The sequence below is a fragment of the Pimephales promelas genome, chromosome 16, assembly GCF_988280905.1.
Source record: "Pimephales promelas chromosome 16, fPimPro1.hap1.1, whole genome shotgun sequence".
NCBI lineage: Eukaryota > Metazoa > Chordata > Actinopteri > Cypriniformes > Leuciscidae > Pimephales > Pimephales promelas.
In genome coordinates this window covers 27981730-28002166 of record NC_142784.1, presented here as the reverse complement: position 1 = coordinate 28002166, position 20437 = coordinate 27981730, and the positions used below count along the sequence as shown (strand labels likewise).

General features: G+C 35.9%; 1 protein-coding gene across 1 annotated transcript; it reads right to left on the bottom strand.

The window, feature by feature from the left end:
• Positions 1-1510: 1510 nt before the first annotated feature.
• fxyd6 (FXYD domain containing ion transport regulator 6) lies at positions 1511-20102 on the bottom strand. Its single transcript, XM_039670944.2, has 9 exons — positions 19734-20102; positions 11513-11566; positions 7940-7963; positions 7798-7833; positions 6786-6860; positions 5857-5893; positions 5710-5759; positions 5581-5619; positions 1511-4453 (listed from the first exon to the last, which is right to left on the bottom strand). Exons 2-8 carry the CDS (start codon positions 11559-11561, stop codon positions 5591-5593), a joined length of 300 nt encoding a protein of 99 aa, XP_039526878.1. The 5' UTR covers positions 11562-11566; positions 19734-20102; the 3' UTR covers positions 1511-4453; positions 5581-5590.
• Between the last annotated feature and the right edge of the window lie 335 nt (positions 20103-20437).

Sequence of the window (20437 nt, the reverse complement as noted above, 5' to 3'; positions counted from 1 at the left end):
ATGAGATTTGTTTTGTTCAAAACGTTACTCCATCAAATTGACCTCAAAAATCGATTTAATTCAAAATGATTATTTGTTTTTCCCTAGTTTTAAACCATTAAAAAAATAGTTTATAGTATTATATTTTGTAATGGTTTACACTGACCCAAAAATTACATGTTCACACAATAAAATCACTGTAAAAAAAAAGAAAAAAAGAAAAAGAAAATTGCTGCCTTAAATTTTAAAGTATAACCAACTTAACTGTTTAAGTCATTTCAACTTAAATTGTAAAACACCAACTTAAAAAAATTATATTGTCTTAAGTTAAAAAATGCTTAACTTATTTGATGAGTTAAAACAATGTAAAAACACATGTTGTTATAACTTACTGATCATATAATTTGATCATTTTGGACAATTTTTTTTCTGTACTTCTCCAAATATGTACATTACTTTTGATCCCACTGTAAAAAAATGTTTTTCATGATTTGCCATCACATTTTTTCTTTTGTCAAATCAACTTAGATAATTTATGTAGTTCAGATAACATAATATTTTGAGTTTCCGGTGATTGAAATTAATCTCCTTCATTTTTTCCATTTCAATGAACTTAAAATTAAGGCAACCAGGTTACTTATTTTTTTTAAGTTAAACCATCAATATTTTTTTACAGTGTGTGAAAATAGGCTAATAATAAAAAGCAGATAGATGAACCTTCACAAAAATACATTATAGTCTGGTCAGGAAAACTTGAGAGGAATAAGCCTCATATTTTAAAGTATTTTTAGGCCCACATAGTAGTAATTTCAATAGGACAAGCGCATGAACACGTAACCTAAACATGTCCTCAGTTGTCTCATCAAGAGCAATAAACCAATGAAAACGTGTTCATTTCAAATTCCACCATTTTAGAAATTCTGATGCATAACATTTAGGAAAAAAGTGCAGGAGTCATTGCCATCTCAGCTCACCTGTACTGCGGAAAGCTCCTCTTCCTTCTGAGGTCTTGTCTAATGTGAAAGTGTGCCTTTAGTCCAGGTGTATTTCACCCCTCTACCCCTCCCTGCCTCCCAGACCAAGCATTTGTAAATCTGGCTGCCACACCAGTCTTTGAAACACATTTATTAGCCCATAAACATGGCCTTCAACCTATGATAAAACACCATTGAGCCCAACCTTTGGAATCATCGCCCAAGGGAAGTCCAATTACAGCAGTGTAAAACACTGGGAGTGATCGTGGCCACATTGTCTTAACTTTGATGTGACGGGCTGTAGAGTTTTCCGAGCTGTCGATAATTGACTTCCATGTCCTTTTTTCGATGACGCTACAACGGTGTCAAATAGATCATTCTGATGGATAACCGAGTCCGAATGATCTTAAATAAAATTACACCTGACATATTGATCAGAGCTGCTTTTTCTGGCAGGTGATGGATGACCTTTTTAAAGGGCGCGAGAAGAAAAGGAGACATTGACTGATGCTTGGCGTCTCTGTTCGGAGATAGAAAAAAAAGAAACTACACACTGATGGCTGTGTCTGAGAAAGACTTTATTCAATTATTTCGGAGCACAAAGAGTGGCCACACACAGAAGCTGCACAGATATGAGACGAATATGTTTAAAATTCCTCTCTAATAGCGAAGCATCTGTAGCGTTAGACTGTGTTCTTGAACAGCTACATGTGATTAATATTCTGTGAAACGCTTCTCTCTTCATGAACTCAGCCTACATTTTTTTATAACTCGTATGTGTTTACCACAGCAAGTGATGTGTGGAACAACACACTCACGTACGCAGACGCACACAAATGCAAAGGTTGGTCTCTTTAGACGCCCACATTTTGGTCACATTAAAATTATGAGTGATATTAAAGAGATAGTTCACCCAATAATCAATATTCTGTGATTGTTTACTCACTGTCATGTGATTTCAAATGACAAAATGATCACCTTTATATTCACCAGTTATTCCATTCATGATTGCTTACATTAAAAGATGTCGCAGAGTTGCAAGTTAAAAGTCTCTTTAAAGGAGTAGTTCACTTTTAAAAAAAAACTTTTGCTGATAATTTACATTTACTCACCACCATGCCATTCAAGATGTCCACGTCTTTCTATCTTCAGTCGAAAAGAAATGAAGGTTTTTGATGAAAACATTACAGGATTTTCTCCATATAATGGACTTCAATGGGAACCAAACGGTTTAAGGTCCAAATGAGAGTTTCAGTGCAGCTTCAAAGGGCTTTAAACGACACCAGACGATGAATAAGGGTCTTAACTAGCGAAACGATCTGTAATTTAAAAAATAAAAAAGTTTAAGAACAAATCTTTTTTCGAGTCATGACTCGAAGGGTCCTATAGATAAGACCCTTATTCATCGTCTGGTGTCGTTACAGCCCTTTGAACAGTTTGCACTGAAACTCTCATTTGGACCTTGAACCGTTTGGTTCCCATGCAAGTGCAGCTCCCATCTTTTTGAATAGGGGAAACATCAAATTCTCCAAAACTGTTTGCCTAGCTTACAATTCAATTTCATATTTGAAATCGCTAAACAAATCTGACAACAACTAGCCTTGGTTTCACCATTCTGATTTTATTCGTGCTGCTAGGCAGTCTGGATACCATGAACCAAATTTTCCCCTGAAATAGGGAACCAATCACAGAACGGGGAGGGAGCACAGGCGCATTTGACAGACATTCATAGCACCCAATAATCCGACTCTGGGCATTCGTAAACCACGCCTCAAATACGAGAAAATTAACATGTGGTTTCCAGACCACGTTTCATTCTCCATGAAACGTGGCTAGACAACAACTATTCTGTTTCTAAACGGTCGAACCATGACAGAAAACGAAACTTCAAGCTAATGGCAGTTTCTAACGTGATGACTTTACCAAACGGTGATTGGCTCTTATTTAGAAGGCGGGACTAATTCTGCTATATTATATTGAGCGTTGCACTTAACCCCATACATGTAAAAAAATACATGTGAAGCATCTTATGCAATTCTATAGGATTTGAGAGCTATAGTAATGATTTAAGTTTCAGCCATTTCCTTACAAATTCCACATTATATGTGAAATATTTTTTGATAGCTACGTGCTTTTTTTCTAGCTACATAGGCTATATCACAGTCCAAAAAGAAACAATAACAACTATAACTGGAAACAACAATAGACATTTTTGCTCTTCATAACATCTGGATAGAAATAGCACAGACACAATGAAACTCTCTAGTGCACTTGTTTGACACTTGTGTTGATTATATCAAATGGAGTACACTTTGAAGGACCATGTGTGCATGCATATGCCAGTGTTCATGTTAAAACTGAAGTTTGAGTTGGAAAAGTGCTGCATGGACATTCTGAAAAATATCTCCTTTTGTGTTCTACATAAAGAAAATAATTTTCAATTAGCATGACGGTGAGTAGACAATGGCAAAATATGTATTTTTTTTTTGTCTGCACTATCCCTTTAAGAAAGAGAATGCATAAGCTACAGACGAAGTGTGATGAAAAGCTAAAAGACACAGGTTAGCGGCACTATGGTGAAGGGATCTTCTCCTGCGGTCTCGTTCTCAGGCCGCAGAGGTTTAGACTGTGGGTCCGAATGAGGGCGCTGAGCCCGGCAGTGTTGCAGCTGATCAGAGGACGGCGATATGGCGCCCCTTGTGGTACAGTGCTTTTACTGTTTTGTTTTTGTGCTTGATACGTGTAGAATGATGGGAAGATTGTCGGAGGCTCTATACAGAATCTATCCAATGGCAAACACACATGCACACGCTGTATATTCAAATATATATTCTGCATCAGATGTGAATCAATACTTATATTGAATACTTAAGTGTATTTAAATATGTCTGCTTATAATCTATACAATCTACAAGAAAAACAAAAAACACAGCAGGTGGGACACAAATGACAATAACAAGTGGTCACACCACCAATAACAAAATGATTAAAGAGACAGTTCATCCAAAAATTTAAACTATAGTGTTTTTTTTTTTCCTTTTTTTAAGATTTAGTCATTATATAACAAGTGCTACATAGACAATCGTTTGTTTCCTTTTGTGTTCAACGTAAAAAATATAACTGCATACAGGTTTGGGACGAAATTTTTGGGTGAACTGTTCCTTTAATCCACACGCACAAGTTCAGTTGGGGAGGAACCAGAAACGGTAAGAATAATCGGCAGAAAGTGGCTAGTTTTGCTAAAACAACTCACTCGAGACGGGACTGTTGCAAAAGGGCACGGACGGAAAGACGGATACAGTTACTGTTCACGTGACAGGACTAGAGGTCTACATACAAGACACTGGCCCATTAAAAATCCGAGATATAGTCTCCTCCCCCACAAATCCCTGTCTCCTTTCTCTCCTTTCATAGCCATGGTCTGGAATTAGCTTCATCATCATCATTACCATCCTCAGCATCAGTGAAGTCGTTCAGCCACGGCTATGTGTTCAACAATACTGGGAAGAAATAAATCAGACATCACATACCCAGCTAAAAGGGAACGTTCTGAACTTTGGCTAACAGAGGTTCTATCTAAGTAATGAAAGACTTTAATTTCAGTAACATTAATAGGACATTTGTTCAAAGTTATAGTTTTTCTCAGCCCCTTTGGTTCTACTTGTTCAATCTCCAAGTCACTTGTGCACATTATAAAACCAATTTCTCATTCGTTTGAACAAATCGCAATTGCTTTAGTACATTCATAATATGCATTATGTGCAATTGTCTGCTGTATCCTACATTATCAGTCGCTAATGTCATGCTGATCAAAATATATTTTAATATATGTTTCCTTGTTGAAAAAAAAAAACTTTTAAGTTTTTCATAACTTAAAGGAGTAGTTCACTTTAAAAAAAAAACATTTGCTGTTAATTTACTCACCCCCATATCATCCAAGATGTCCATGTCTGTCTTTCTTCAGTCAAAAAGAAATAAACATTCCAGGATTTTCTCCATATAATGGACTTCAATGGGAACCAAAAGGTTCAAGGTCCAAATGACAGTTTCAATGCAGCATCAAAGGGCTTTAAATGACACCAGACGATGAATAAGGGTCTTATCTAGCGGAACGATCGCTCATTTAAAAAATAAATAAGTTAAAAATAAATAAGTAAACAAATAAATAAGTTTTATAACCACAAATGCTCGCCTTGCTCTGTTCTGTGATGAGCATTTATGACTCTCCTGTTCAAACTCGTTCATCAAAATGAACAAATCTTTTTCAGGTCATGACTCAAAGGGTCCTATATGAGACCCTTATTCATCGTCTGGTGTCGTTTAAAGCCCTTTGAAGCTGTACTGAAACTCTCATTTGGACCTTGAACCATTTGGTTCCCAGTGAAGTCCCTTATATGGAGAAAATCCTGGAATGTCTTCATCAAAAACCTTCATTTCTTTGCGACTAGAAAGAAAGACGTGGAGATCTAGGATGACGACATGGGGGTGAGTAAATTATCAGCAAAAGTTTTTTAAAAAGTGAACTACTCCTTTAACAGGAACAATAGAAAACTGTTCTTAGAATCTTTTTTATAACATCATATCTTAATGATAATCATAATGACACTCATAAGGAAAGTTGCTGTACCTGGTATGTTTCAGTTCTCTGCTTTAGGAGTCTCCTTGTCTTTACATAGAAGAATAACAGAGGAACACTAGTCAAAAATGTCCGGTCAAAAGATTACCAATATATTTTACAAAAGATGGTAAATATTACCCTTGGAGACAATGATGTTCTCTGCTTGAGCTTCTTCATCTCCTGGAGCCCTGAGACAGTATGAAGTGTAAAGAGAATTATAACTGGTGGCGTTTCTGTTCAAACACAAACGCATGAAACGTTTGTCAGAGGCTGGGTGAGACTAACCTGGGCTTCTGTTTGAGACTGCATCGGCATCTGCGGCCTGCAGGGTGCACACATGCAAAACCAATTAGTACATATGAAGGAATGTCACACTTTTCAAACAACCTGGAGGGATTCATTTTGTGATAATGAATGGGATAATATGGAATAGGAATATTAATCTCATACTAATGTTATCATTGAAACCTGCAATGTGAATGTGTCTTATTTATATTTCTGACACATACTCATGTGTCTAATTTCATGATAAAACATCTCATGCTCAGTTGAATAAAAGCACTGGTGTATTATTAATATCCATGAGGCAGCTCAGTTTAGCTATTGCACTCTGATCTCTTTTGTTTTACAGTACTTTCTGAGTGATTTCGTTTCTGAATGAAGATGAGTTATGACTTTTTAAACGAATTAAAGGGATAGTTCACTATGAAATTAATTTTTGATATGCTTTAGCTTACCTCAAGGGCATCCAAGATGTACGTGTCTGTTTCCGCAGTAGTTTCAATTTTGATGTTTTTAGGTCAAACCGTTCGTGTCTATGTCATATAATTGAGGTCTATGGTCACCACAGCCACGTCCAAGTGATTTGAGAGTGCGGGTGCTTTGTGGCTGTGGTTACACGAAGTAAAAACGATATAAATACTGTTCGTTTTCTCACACAAATCGCTCGTATCTTGTCTTATGCCATCAATGTGTACTTACATTTACGAGTCATTAAATCATGTATAATTTGGACTTCTCTGTGCATGCTCTTTAAGGTGGTGACCATAGACCTCCATTATATGACTGATAGACATGAATGGTTTGAAAAATATCAAAATTGAAAATACTGCGGAAACAAAGACACCTACATCTTGGATGCCCTTGAGGTCAGCTAAAAAATACCAAAAATGTATTTCAAAGTGAACTATCCCTTTAAAAAAGACACTTCTTACTGAGAATAAGGAGCATTCCGAGAGCGAACAGCACCACAGCAAACGCCAAACCGCAGATCCTCAAACTCTCGTAGTCTGGTAAAGAAATAAAGTTGTTTTTTTTCCCAAGAAATCTTTCAAGAAAGACTCAAGCTTATGTGAAAAAAAAGTGATTTGCAGTTTGCAAAACCGGTTTACTTGAGACATTCTTGAGCGTTACAGGATATTCAAGGGTAAAAAAATTACAAATCAAATGTACATGCACCAATAAATAAAACAAACAAACAATAAAGCCTGGAATATGTATTATAAGAGTAAATAGGGTAAATTGATTTGACATACAGACAGACAGATAGACAGCAATCTGGGGTTAAGTTACCTTGTTTAATAAATTTTGTATCTTTAACCACTGGGTTACCACCATCCATCCTGGGCGTTAAGCTGAATTTAGTTTGTGTCAAACATAGCACCAGGCCAAGGAGCTTAACTCTAATATGTCTTCAGAATGCAGGTTTTTGCTTCAAGCTAACTCTTGGCATGATGTTGAAATTGTGGCCTCGCTCAGAAGTGACTTGCCTCTAGCCACTTTCTAAAAGAGGCCAAACCTGTGAAGTGTTTTGAAGTGGGTGTTCATGTCTGGGCAGCCAGTGCTGAATAATCTGATTACTTTTTTTTTCTCCAAATAACGCATTACTTTTAAATTCAAAACAAAACATCCGAGTTACTTTTCAAATACAAGGCAAGTTACTTTGTTTACCATGTTAAGATTCGCTTTTGGTGTGGCCAAAAATAGAACTTTTGTTTTTTGTTAATAAAAAAACAAACAAGCATGCCCAGCCCAGGTGACAAAAAAGTAATGCTGTTACACATTACTTTACATAAAAATTAAGTATAAGTATCGCAATAAGTTACTTTTTTAGGGAGTAATGCAATACTGTAATACATTACTTTTAAAGTACCTTTTTCCAACACTACTTGTGTGTCATATGGTGCAACAAAGAAGTTAAATGTTCTCAAAAGTATTGATTCTTACCGTATGCAAAGGGATCCACTTCCTTCTCTTTTCCATCTGATGGAAAACAATTTGAAATTAGGCAAAAAAAGATATACATACATATATATATATATATATATATATATATATATATACACGTGGTAAAACAGTAATAACTTGCCTTGGGCAGCAGAGTCAGATGAAGCTAAGATCATAGCAGAGAGCAGAATCAGAGATGTGAAAAAAGAAAACCAGAGAATAATTATTATTAAGCATGTTTATGTTCACTAAACATTCAATACCTAAAGCAAGACTGTTACATTATGTCATTTGTTTGTGGAGAGTTTTGTTTGTTAACTTCAAAGCTATGATGCAATACTGGCTAAAATATGACATTGCTTAATAAATGTGCACGATTCACAATAACAGGGCTTTTGACTGGGTCAATACAATTTGTATTAAACTCTAAGAAATGCATTAGACTAATTAATGCCTGTGAGACGCGAAAGAAAATTCATAAAGATTAACATCTTTCTGATTTGCCTGTACTGCAACACTAAAATATATTTATTTTATGTTAATATAAATGCTTTATGTTATGTCACAATGTGGTTGATCGTAAACTAGCCGGAATCACCATCAAACTGGAATGAGCTTTTTAATGAATGAAAAGAATCTCTTAAAGCTTATTGACAAGCTTGACATCAGATGCATCTTCACCACATTCCATTAAAAAGTATTTTAATATGACTTTTTGTAAATTCGACTCACAAATGTCAGTCTGTCAACACATTTCATAATTTTATAGGGATGCACAGCATAGTGTTGGATAATCTGTAATTATCTTCACAATAAGAGTTGAAAGGAGGGAGCAAGTTCAGGAATATTACTAAATGTCAATGATAAGAGAGGAGAAGTGGAAACAGAAAGGCTAAATGTATAATACACCCAAGAGTCCATTCCAATCAAGAAAGGTCCATTGTCTCTTGTCAATATTGTGGTTACTTATGGAGTACAGCTCACACTGAAGTTACATTTAAACTAAACAGCTTTCTGTTGGTCACCGCAGCGAATCTACACGATCAGCGTGAACATGTTGTGAAATCTGTATGGTGGCGGTACAGGTTAGAGCCTGACCGATAAAGGATTTTGAAGGCCGATAACGATACAAATATTTTTGGGGTTTAAAATCCGATTTTCCGATATATCGGCCAATATTTTATTTATTTATTTATTTTTAAACTGGACATGATAGTCACAAATTTTGTCATGCTTATTTGAGTCAAGAGAACTGATGGGGATGATCTTTTAATTGTTATTCAAGCAATGTATGTATCGTGACTAACTCAACGAGTGTTGCCAACAGGAACAGTGTAGAGTGCCCTCTGGTGGACAAACTATACAACTCCAACACTCATGACATGGTTCAAGCGTGTTTAGTCCGTTTTTATTTTATTTTTGAAATAATTCATTTATCGGCCATTATAACGGCCGATACGGATAGTTTGGAAAATGCCTAATATCGGCCGATAATATCGGTCTGCCGATATGGTGACCCAACCTTTATGATAAAAACACTAAAAGCTGTTGCTTGCGCCTTACCTATAGTTCATGATTACTAAAACGCACTATAGCTCAAAACTAAAGTTTCCTTATTGCCATTTGGTTCCATGAAAACCCTTCAACATCCATGGAAACTCTCCCTTGCACAAAAGCGTCTGTATAGTGAAAAAAAACATGGTTCTTTTAACTCTTTCCTCGCCATTGATGGTAATTTCCATAATTTTGTGAGAAAGACGCTTCCTCGCCATTCACGAAAATGTTCGGCTTTCCGCGTTTTCACTGTTTTATGGTAGGGGCGCTATTACACATCTTCTGAAAGATTACTGAATGTCAGGATCAAAACACAGGCGAAGAAGCAGCAGAAACAAGCAATATCATATGTAAGCAGATGCATATGTAACGCAATCATCAACATTAAACAGTATACACAGTATAAAAAATGCTGGGTTGTTTTAACCTTTAACCTAATTTTGGGTCAAATATAGACAAACCCAAACGTTCAGTTAAAATTGGTATTAACAGATTTAACCTAACGGATGGGTTTGTCCATATTTGACCCAAAGTTGGGTTTAAACAACCCAGTATTTTTGAGAGTGTCTAAATCAAAACTGCCAAACGTTACTGAATGAAATGACCCAGGATGAGCTACAGGACTGTGAAACTGTGGGGGTGTTGATAAGACTCAATCTACTCCCATATATGTTTTGACCATCGTTCTGAATGCCAACCGACCCAAAATGCGTTTTTTTTAAGATTTTTGCTTAAAATTTTGCTTTTTCATGAAACTTACCCAAATTCAAGTGTTAATAAAAAAGTAATGCATGATGCTAGAATAGCAGAGGGTCTAAAAGGAGATGGTCTGTTCTTTTGATATACTCACAAATATGCAACAAAATATTCTATGAATCGTTAAAATACGACCATGAATCATTTGTGAAAATGATTAAAAAAAAAATGCTGGGAAAGTTTTAGGAATAGGAATTAGAGCCAGACTGATTTATCGGCAGGCTGATATTATCGGCCGATATTAGATATTTTCCAAACTATCGGCATCGGCAGTTATAATGGCAGATAAATGAATATTTCAAATATAAAGTAAAAACGGACCAAACACACTTCAACCATGTCATGAGTGTTGGAGTTGTATAGTTTGTCCACCAGAGGGCACTCTACACCATCACTGTTGGCAACACTTGTGTATAATGCGCCACACATCCTGCTGATCCAGGTTGCAGGTAGCTTATAAGGCAATGTAGGGACTAATTATTATTTTATTTATCAGACCTTTAATATATTTCGATGTTCCTCTGTTCTGTTGTGATAAAATGTATTATCCTATTATTTTAGTTAAAACTCATAAATAACTACAAATAACTAATGTTAGGGAAATCTTTAATGTTTTGTCGCGCGTATCTGGAGGAAATAAAATAAGAAAATTATCGGATTTTAAAACCAACAAATATTTGTATCGGTATCGGCCCTCAAAATACTTTATCGGTCGGGCTCTAGTTTATTTACAGGAAAGGTCAAAAGGTCATTTTCTTAAAGAAAGCGGCAATTAAAAAAGAGACAGTGAAGGAATTAAATACGAAATTGATGAAAGAAGAGAGGAAAAATTAAAGAAAGAAGAAAAAGACGAAATAATGAAATTAAGGAAGGAAGGAAAGAAAGAAAGAAAGGAATTAAGAGGGAATTAACTTGTGGTTGATGAAAATCAGTCTGACAGTCATCATTACACTCAGCAATGTGTGGCGGGTTTGTTGAAAGAGCTAAAGGATAAATGTTTCACCAGTTAGAGAGCTGTGGGTGAGAGAATGAATCTCATGCACATATGCTGGTGTTTCTTGTGGCCTAATTTTGGGTGGGGTGGAGTCTCTCAGAGGACTGAGATGGATTAAATGGATGCTCTCATTTCACAAATGAAGTTTGTTTGGCAAAAGCAGGACGGCAATTCACAGACATGTACAAACACGTATAAACATGAAGCTTTCCATCAGTCTACTGAAGAACTATAGAGTGCAAACACACACACACTCCCAGGATAGGAAAGGTCACTGATCAAATTCTCAGTTAAGAACTCAAGGATGCTGCTAATGTGTCATCATGTCATGGCTTTTTCCCCATCCTCTTCCAGCTCTTTCCGATCCCAGCGGACACAGGGAGACTGGAGTGTGATGGAGGGGGCACTTACCCGCCACATAGACTAGGAGGGAAAAAAGGAAGACCAGAACAGTTTCCATGACAACTGCAATGGGAAGAGAGAAAGAGATAAAGAGAGACAGAGAGAGAGAAATAGTAAATGGACTGAGAATTGGTGTTAGTGGGTTACATGTTTACCACATTCAGAAAGACTGGAAAGATCTCACAGTATTAAGAATCATGATTATGTCCTGTCCTTGAGTGGTATATTGTGCCAGACGGCAGCATCCAGCCCATTCTCACCCCCAAGGCGTCACTTAACTGACGCCTTGGGAAGCATTTGGACATGCTTCAATATCTGACGCTTTAGGTGCCCTTTAGCGTCAGTCAGATGACGCCCTAGGATCGCATGTACCCTACCCCCACCCCACACCTAAACCTAACCGCGTCCTCTAACTGACGCTTTCCTTTAGCGTCAGATAGATGACGCCGTAGGATCGCGTCATGTAAGTGACGCTAAAGGGCGCCTAAAACGTCAAATATTGAAGCATGGTCAAAGGTGACGCCTTGGGGTGAGAATGCGTTGCAGCATCAGGTTAAATTTAGATGCCCTATAGCCTCAAAAATCACAGGTACACATCTTGTGTTTTTTTTACATAATGTTCTCAGAGCTCACTGAATAAACAAGGTGTGTGTGTGAGTGTGTTTATGTCTGGGCTAAAGTTGTTGCATAACACTGTTTGGTACCCAAATCTGTGATCTGCTCTGTCTTTCTTTACGTTTCATTATTCTGTTTATATGTATTATTTGTTTTAGTGTAGTCGTATGTATTCGTAGTTTCATTTATTTAAATACATTATACTCTTGATTGTCTGTCTGCTGCTCATCGACCTAAGTCTCTTAAATGTGTGATCTTAAGCAACAAGTGTTTATACTGTTGAATAGTTAGTTAGTCATCTAAGAACAGAAAAGTTATTCTTCATGACCAGAAGAATAACCTTTCTTGAGAGTTGATAAGATCGTATCGGTTCAGTTGACGAACAGATTAGTTGATGTGAAATTAAATCTTTTAAAAGTTATAAATAATTATGTTGCAATTAAATAGCATATATATATATATATATATATATATATATATATATATGAAGAGTTCAGATGCAAAAGCCTCTAAGAGCCATTTGAAATTTTCTTCTAGAATGATGATTTTTAAGTTCAGTGATTTCACTTAATGGCAATGATAATTACCTATTAATTGGTATTTAAGTGAAAGTACTGAACTTAAATATACAAGTTTGATAAAAAATCATATTTATTGTATAGACACTGAATTGTTCAATATGACAACATTTAAAAAAGTAAATGCTTTAGAGGCATAAAAACTCTTTTATTCAATAAACTTGAATGGATTTATACGTAGCCTACACTTAGTAAATAATGCTTGTAAGCACATCCAAATTTATCAAACTGCCTCAGATCGATTTACAGATCGATATACTCATGTAAAGGTCTACAAATGCCTTCAAAATGAGCTGTCTCACTGTCTCTTTCTGTTTTTCCTTTTACATTTTTCTGTCAGTGAGTGCTGTACAAACATTTGTTATAGGAGGACAAAGTCATTTGTTCATGTCATGGGCAAGATATTGCTGGATTCTGCCAGCAGTCCAACAATCCCATGACAGCTTTCAACGACCAGATCAGAGTCATTTACTAGGACATTAAGCACTGGAGAGCCATCGACAAGAATATGACACAGGGTAGAGGAGATTAATTGCCCTTGACCACAGAAAGGACATTTATCCAATACTTCTCTGGGTGTTTCAAGAAATGGATTGAGTCACAAGAACAATATTTTCAGAAGGACAGTTCATTAGCCACATCACAACACCGTCATTGAGCACAGCTTTCCAAAATTGTAAAAATCTATGCATCTCTTCAGCGTATGACAGTTCTAGTTCCTTTAATAGACAAGCGCGAAAAAAAATAAAAATCTAATTAGAAAAACAGACAAGGCCAATGATCAGACAAAACAGTCTTCATGTCATTGTCAGAGAGTACATTTTTTTTAAATATTTGTTCAATCGTGTAACCAAAAAAGAAAAAGGCATGTTTTAAATTCTAAAAATACCAAACGCCCCTTCTGCTTCTCTACCCTTTAAAGCCGATCTTGCCATCGCCACCCTGGTGTTAAGTAGGGCATCATCATCATCTCAAAATGGTGTCATCATCAACCTGTGAAAGGGAACCGGGTCATTCTGAGAAAATGGTGTTGCCAGGTATAAGAACTTTAGACATTTTCGAGATACTGAACTATTTCACACTACACTCACTTAACTCGGTTTAGTGTGCAATGCAACACAATAACGACAGTCCAAAAAACAAGTAGCCTCAGCAAATGTCTAAGGAAAACCCAGGGACGTCCCAAAGGCCCTTGCATGTGAAACTTCACAACTACTCACTCAACACGGATTATGAATCTATAACTAGTAGGTTACTATTGTTTGTCTTAAATTTTAGACACAGTTCCTTTACTTTGCCCAGCCAGAGTAGCATTTCAACATGAATTAATGTAATAAGTATTATTACATTAATTGTTTGTGTGAATGATTCAATTAATCGTTCAGATCCCATGAATTAATCAGCATTTTGCACAAACTGACTCGCTCATAAAGACATAGTGAAGCTGTGAGATTAATTAGGCTACATATAATAACAGCGACGTTATCACCATGTTGCTGAACAGTTTTTAAAAAAAATAATAATAAAATGAATGGGACTGCAGGTAAAACATTTCTGTGCTCCTGAATGTTGTGTGTGCGAAATGTCTTTTGTTATGTGGTTGTGACACTCTTTGTACTTTTTCCAGTTTAATTATTCAAATATTATTCCAAGGTCATCTTCGACTTTGTGTGCTATCATCCTCACAACAGAGCCATAACAGAAGAACAGACCGCAACCAAAATAATCCAAGTTTGTCTTTTATTATCTTGTTAATCAGTTACTCCCTGTCACCCTGTGCATATGAAGAGTTCAGATGCAAAAGCCTCTGAGTGCCATTTGAAATGTTCTTCTAGAATGATCATTTTTATCAAGCTTGTATATTTAAGTTCAGTAATTTCACTTAATGACAATTAATAGATAATCTTCATTTAAGTGAAATTACTGAGCTTAAATATACAATATAATTAATGTATAATTATGATCTTTTAACATTTTATTGCTAACACTTATGGCATAAATCTTTAATTGGGTTGATATAATCCCTCTATATTTGTGACAATATCTTGCAATTTTGCTTGAGTCACACACAGAGTTCAACATTCAGTATGCAAACCAAAACAGTGGTAACTTAAAAAAAAAAGAAAATAATAATATTTAGATATTACAATTTGCTGTCTCTTGTCATATATATATATATATATATATATATATATATATATATATATATAAAACCCCAATAATGATTGCAAATTAAATTGTATTGGTAAAATAAAGCCAAAAATAGTCAAATAAAAACAATTAATTTATTCATGCTATACGCTTCCTCTGATCACAGATAGAATTAAGTTGACAAATCTTAAATGGATTTAGTTTAATAACTTGATGCAATTAAGTTATGCTTACTTAATGAAAATTAAGACAATGAGTTTGCATAATAAAAATAAATAAACTGAACTAATTGGTTTTTGGATAATCTCATGCTTTTCCCCAACTACATCAAGAGACACATGGCTCTAGCTACAACTATATTGATAATGTTAACACAGCTTGGTAAATAGCTCCCTTATCTTGGTCTGAGTCTTATCAGCATGTCAGCCATTCCAAAGGCACTGCTGCCAGCTAATGGACAATACCAATCTAACTGAATTAACAAGGAGCAGGAGTGTTTGCAATGAGCTGATAAAACCAACATGGGTTGTTCTGTTTAACCAGATTAATGACATTAAGCATCACTGATCTACTCAAACATAAGACAGACTACACCAGGAGTATCACTAAAGGCTATTATTATAAACGTTTCGTCGAGTTGCAACTTTTTAGACTGTAAACAGCAGACAATGTCTGTCAGATCAGATTGAGTCCTCTCATCCTGATGGCACATTTACACTTGTGTTTCAATATCCGTCACACTAAAGAATGCATTGCACACCCACACAAATTGTGAATTTAACCAACAACACTGGTTATATGGGGTAGTTATTATTAGTAGGGATAAAATTATTATGTTCATTTGATAGAAATATTTATCCATGTCATACTTGGTTAATATTTAAAAAAATGTGTGATATTAAAAGTTAAATTACGCTAATGCTGATGATGTTTTTATGTTTCTGAAAAAATACACAATAATATATATATATATATATATATATATATATATATATATATAAATAATTGTGGTATTTCCTGCTTTACTAGCAGAGACAACGGGATAATCTATACCTGTATGGCCAAAGAAGCAGAAAACAGACAAAGACAAAAAAAAAAAAAACTTCACATGTAGTTTGGTTCGCTTGGTTCATTTGGTAATGAGGACTTCCACGTTATTTGTTCTCTCAAGTTACATCGTTACTAAAGGCTAAGCATGAATCATGCAAGTTTGCGAACAAGTCAGCAGAAGAATCATATCAGAAAGAGCTTTATAGCACAATAATTCTTTCTTGAAAATGAAGCTTCCACTTGACACAAATACACAGCCTGTTCTCATCCCAAGGCATCATATACTGATGCTTTTGACAATGCGCAATATGAAATGCAGATATATATGGGCCAGAAGGCGCCTCCAAGTGGTCTAACCCTAACCCAGACCTAAACCTACCCATAACCGAAGAGTGTTATATTGACGCTAAAGGGTGCCATGTGCGTTGGATGTATACGCATTGGCAAAAGAGTCACTATATGACGCCCTAGGATGAGAATGCGTTGAAATACAACAACAATGCACATACTGTGATAATAAAACGAAAGAATAAACTAATAGTGAACTCCTAGATGCCTTCACAAGGCTTTAATTAATGCCATTACTGATAGAGCCAATTCATTTACCCTTTCAAGACGTCAGTCGCTGACCCGTGTTAATCGCCCTCAGAATCAATTTAGACTGTTGTCGGCTACAGATATTTCCGGTATTCTCTGGATGGACAAAAGGAAGCCAGTCGGTCTATTAGGATGGCTTGCGAACAAGACGAAACATAATTCCCTCCCAATGACAGTCATATGAATTATGGATTTCTATTCTGACAAGTAGCAAATACAAATAAGTACAAAGGATAGATGGATTTTTTTATTAAAAAGAAAATATTATTTTTTTCCATTTTAGTTTTGAGTTGTACTCTGCTCAGTGTCCTGCACTGAGCATCCCATTTTGAACAAAAATCATCTTAAAGATATGGCGACAGGTTACAAGTGAAGTGCATAATTGTGGTATTTTTGTTGCACTGATTTCGTCATCAAATACTGCTTCATCATGTAGCAAAGCAGTAGTTACTAGAGCGTATGTTGGATGCTGAGACAATCTGACCTCAATGATATGACTCGCGCAATGAATGAGAGCGAATAATATTATCAACAGAGCCTGTCGCGGGCTGAGAGCTCTCATGACTAGGTGTAAGAGGAGCGCAAGTGTTTACTCGCTTTTAATCTGCCAGAACTGGAGCAGATCCTCTCTCCATCTAATTATCGCTGTTTTATGCACCTTTAGGCCCGCTAAAACACCACATTGGAGAGAACCTTCTCTCGCCAATTAACATCAATAGTATATTTTAGGTATTGAATGTGTTGCTCTGGGAAATATGCTACAATAATAGAGTGTTATATGTGGTGCTTGGAGGTAAGATGGCAGTATCAAGAATTAAAGATCACATAAAACGAAACATATATTCAGAAGAATCAGAAACAGACACATGACCTTCGAATTATTCAAAGAATTTAAAGATAGAGCATATATGAACAGTTATTTTTCAGTTGGGTGTTTTACATTTCATTATATTGTTTTGTTTATTGTATTATTTACGTGTTATGGGACCTTTCATTTTTTAAGTTGTCATCACACCTCTTTGCAAATATATCACTATTAAAGTTTATATGTATATTTTATACTTAATTTGTCTATAAGCTTCCTTGTTCTCCTGGCATTATGTAAGCTGAATTGTTATTATTTTTTTTTTAATATATTAAAAACACATTACAAAAATGTATAACCACTTTTTCAAAAAATATAATCAAATGTTATGCATTATGTTATGCATCAAATATGTTGACTTTTTCTTTCCTTTTTTTGTTATGTGTATCTATTGTATATTGTGCTGTTTTATTATTTTTTATGATGTGAAGCACTTTGGATACGTGACGGCTGTGTAAAGCGCTATAGAAATAAATGTTGATTGATTGATTGATTGATTTCTATGAACACGTTCTTTTACATTCTTTTCCTTTTATGGTAAAGTGTAAAGTGACTCAAACTTTTTATTGGCCAACTGTACATTTATATGCACTTATTTATAAACATTTTTTCCCCCATTTACATTCAACATTGTTTTCCCATTAAAATTATGACATTACGTATCATAATTTCATATCTTCATATCTTTATTTGCCGTCTGTTTTAGAATGCTGTGCCTATTTCCCTTTCCTTCACTCCTCCTGTTTAATGTGCAAAATATTATCTGACACCATTGTGATTAGCTAAATTGCATATATTTTTCCATTTAGAAATTATGTGATGCAGGGAAGAAAAAAACCCTAAAATGCCTGCTGGGGTGTTGACAGAAAATGATAGGCCTATACAAAAGACAGCAAAACAATATCGAATGCATTGTATATTCTCCCTTTTTGTAAGCTCATATGATTTTTGATTCATACTGTCATATCTGCAACGTCACCCATAATTAGCCTGATCCTGATTACCATAGCCTATTTCAGCAGAATAGATACCAGCCATGCAGATTTATTGAAACACATCAAGGATTTCAGTTTATACAATTTCGCTGAGAACAATAGGTCATCGTTGACTATTTAAGGTGAGACCCTTACGCCTTTGATCAACCACAACAACGGTAAATTGTATCCATGACAACAAAGCTTTCATTGGCGCGCTGCCAGACGTGGCTCTATCAGGGTGCAAAAATATTGCTATGGCAACTGTATCCGTCAGGTGATTACGATTATTAGTACAGAAAGCTGGCTGTAGTTTTGCAAGAGATAGTGATGGTAACCTAGAAACTAAAAATGATGGCTATCACTGTTTGGCAAAGGGCAGAATATCTGATAAATAGCTGACAGCAGAACAAATCCTTGCCCAGACATTATTTAGCAAGTCATCAAAACCGTATAAATGCAGGGCACAACATGCAATTGTTATAGTATCCAATAAAATTTGATTTTAAGGGTAATATACAGTTAATTTATCATTCTGTCTCTCTGAAAAGGTTTGTTTTGTGAATGTAGAGTATCTGAATTATTACACAACTACTTGCCAAATGAATTGACATGCAATTTTGATTGGTGAGTCGAGATGAAGGTCATTGTTAAGAAATATTTAACCATTGGCAAATCAGAATCAAGTATTCCAGAGAGCGCCGCGTAATAAGCACGTTAACTCTGCGTTCTCGTTTATAATGCATCGATCAGTGGCGAGCTACCTGTTGTGCGCGCGGAGCTCAGTCGTGGTCATCATCACCGGACCCCTCCCAACCTGTGGATTTCCTTCAGCATGCATACTAAAATATCATTTCCCTTTCAGAATCTCTAATCCGCTCGTGCGCCATCATCATTTCCCCACTCATTTCGGAAGAAGTTGCACAGAAACACACTAACCCATTTTCATCATTATCATGCAAATAAATAGCTCAGATAATAATTTCCTGCAAATATAACATGAATGATGTATAGAGGTCATGTAAATACTCATTAAACGAGGCAACAACACACAAAGCAATTCGGACACACCCTCGCGAAACAACAACGGTACAGCAATGTGTAGCTATTCAAATATTAATTGAATAGCCAAAAATAATTTATTTTTCCTGTGTCTATAAGTCTGTGTCCACTTGCTTAATTATACATTTAAAAAAAAATTGTGGCTGTTGAAATGCCCACAGTCCATTTATTAAATGTTTACATTACTTAATAGACTGATGATGTAATTGGAGTAAAAGCCAGCAATTACGCATGTCATTCCCCAAATACCACATTTATAACCAGAAAGCAGCATGCAACAACATAAAGGCTAAAACAAAAGCACACGCCCTCGTTGGAAAAGTGACTTCATACCCTACCTCGTCTCCTTAATTGTAAGTGGATGGGCAACAGTGGGGCAAACGCTGCTTCCAATTTGACAGACACGATCCGCGCGACTGTCGGGTTCTCAAGCCGTTAAGTAATTTGGCGTTTTGAAATGTGACGAAAAGTTGTGGATGGGCAAAAATCCGCTTAAACGAGCATTTAATGTTGTATGGCAGCCAATAAGGTTTTTTCTGACATAAATATACCGACTGTTGGCTTGTGGCTTGTCCCTTGTCTCTTCTCTCGCGCTCTCTCTCGGTTCCCGCCCTGCCACGCGCGCAATGAGAGGAACCGCACGCGTTGGTTGGTTGGACTTTATACACGTATACCGCCATGCAAGTCTTCAGTGCGTATCCAAAAGTCTAAGCATATCATTTCCTCGTGACTCCATGGTTCCATAAAGAACATTTATCATTCATAGAACCTTCACGTTGCACAAAAGGTTCATTAGACGGGAAAAAAAAAGGGTTATTTTAGTAACTGTCGACTGAAAGGTTCTGTGCTGTGGGGAACCCAAAATGGTGGTTCTTGGCATGGCTGCAAAACCTTTTAGGAATCTTTAATTTTAAGAGAGTATGAACACAAACATTTCTCATGAAGTTCTTCCAAGAACAAATTATCTTAGCTATCTTACCCATCATTTCATTGCTGTTTACATATAGGCCTACTTGCAGTATCTGCAAAATATTAATTATTT

Excerpts from the sequence above, each read along its gene's own strand:
- fxyd6 (XM_039670944.2), bottom strand. The coding sequence starts at position 11,561 with ATGGAAACTGTTCTGGTCTTCCTTTTTTCCCTCCTAGTCTATGTGGCG. Across the intron at positions 7,964-11,512 it reads CCTCCTAGTCTATGTGGCGG|CTTCATCTGACTCTGCTGCC; the intron begins GTAAGTGCCCCC and ends CTATGATCTTAG. Across the intron at positions 6,861-7,797 it reads AGTGGATCCCTTTGCATACG|ACTACGAGAGTTTGAGGATC; the intron begins GTAAGAATCAAT and ends TTTCTTTACCAG.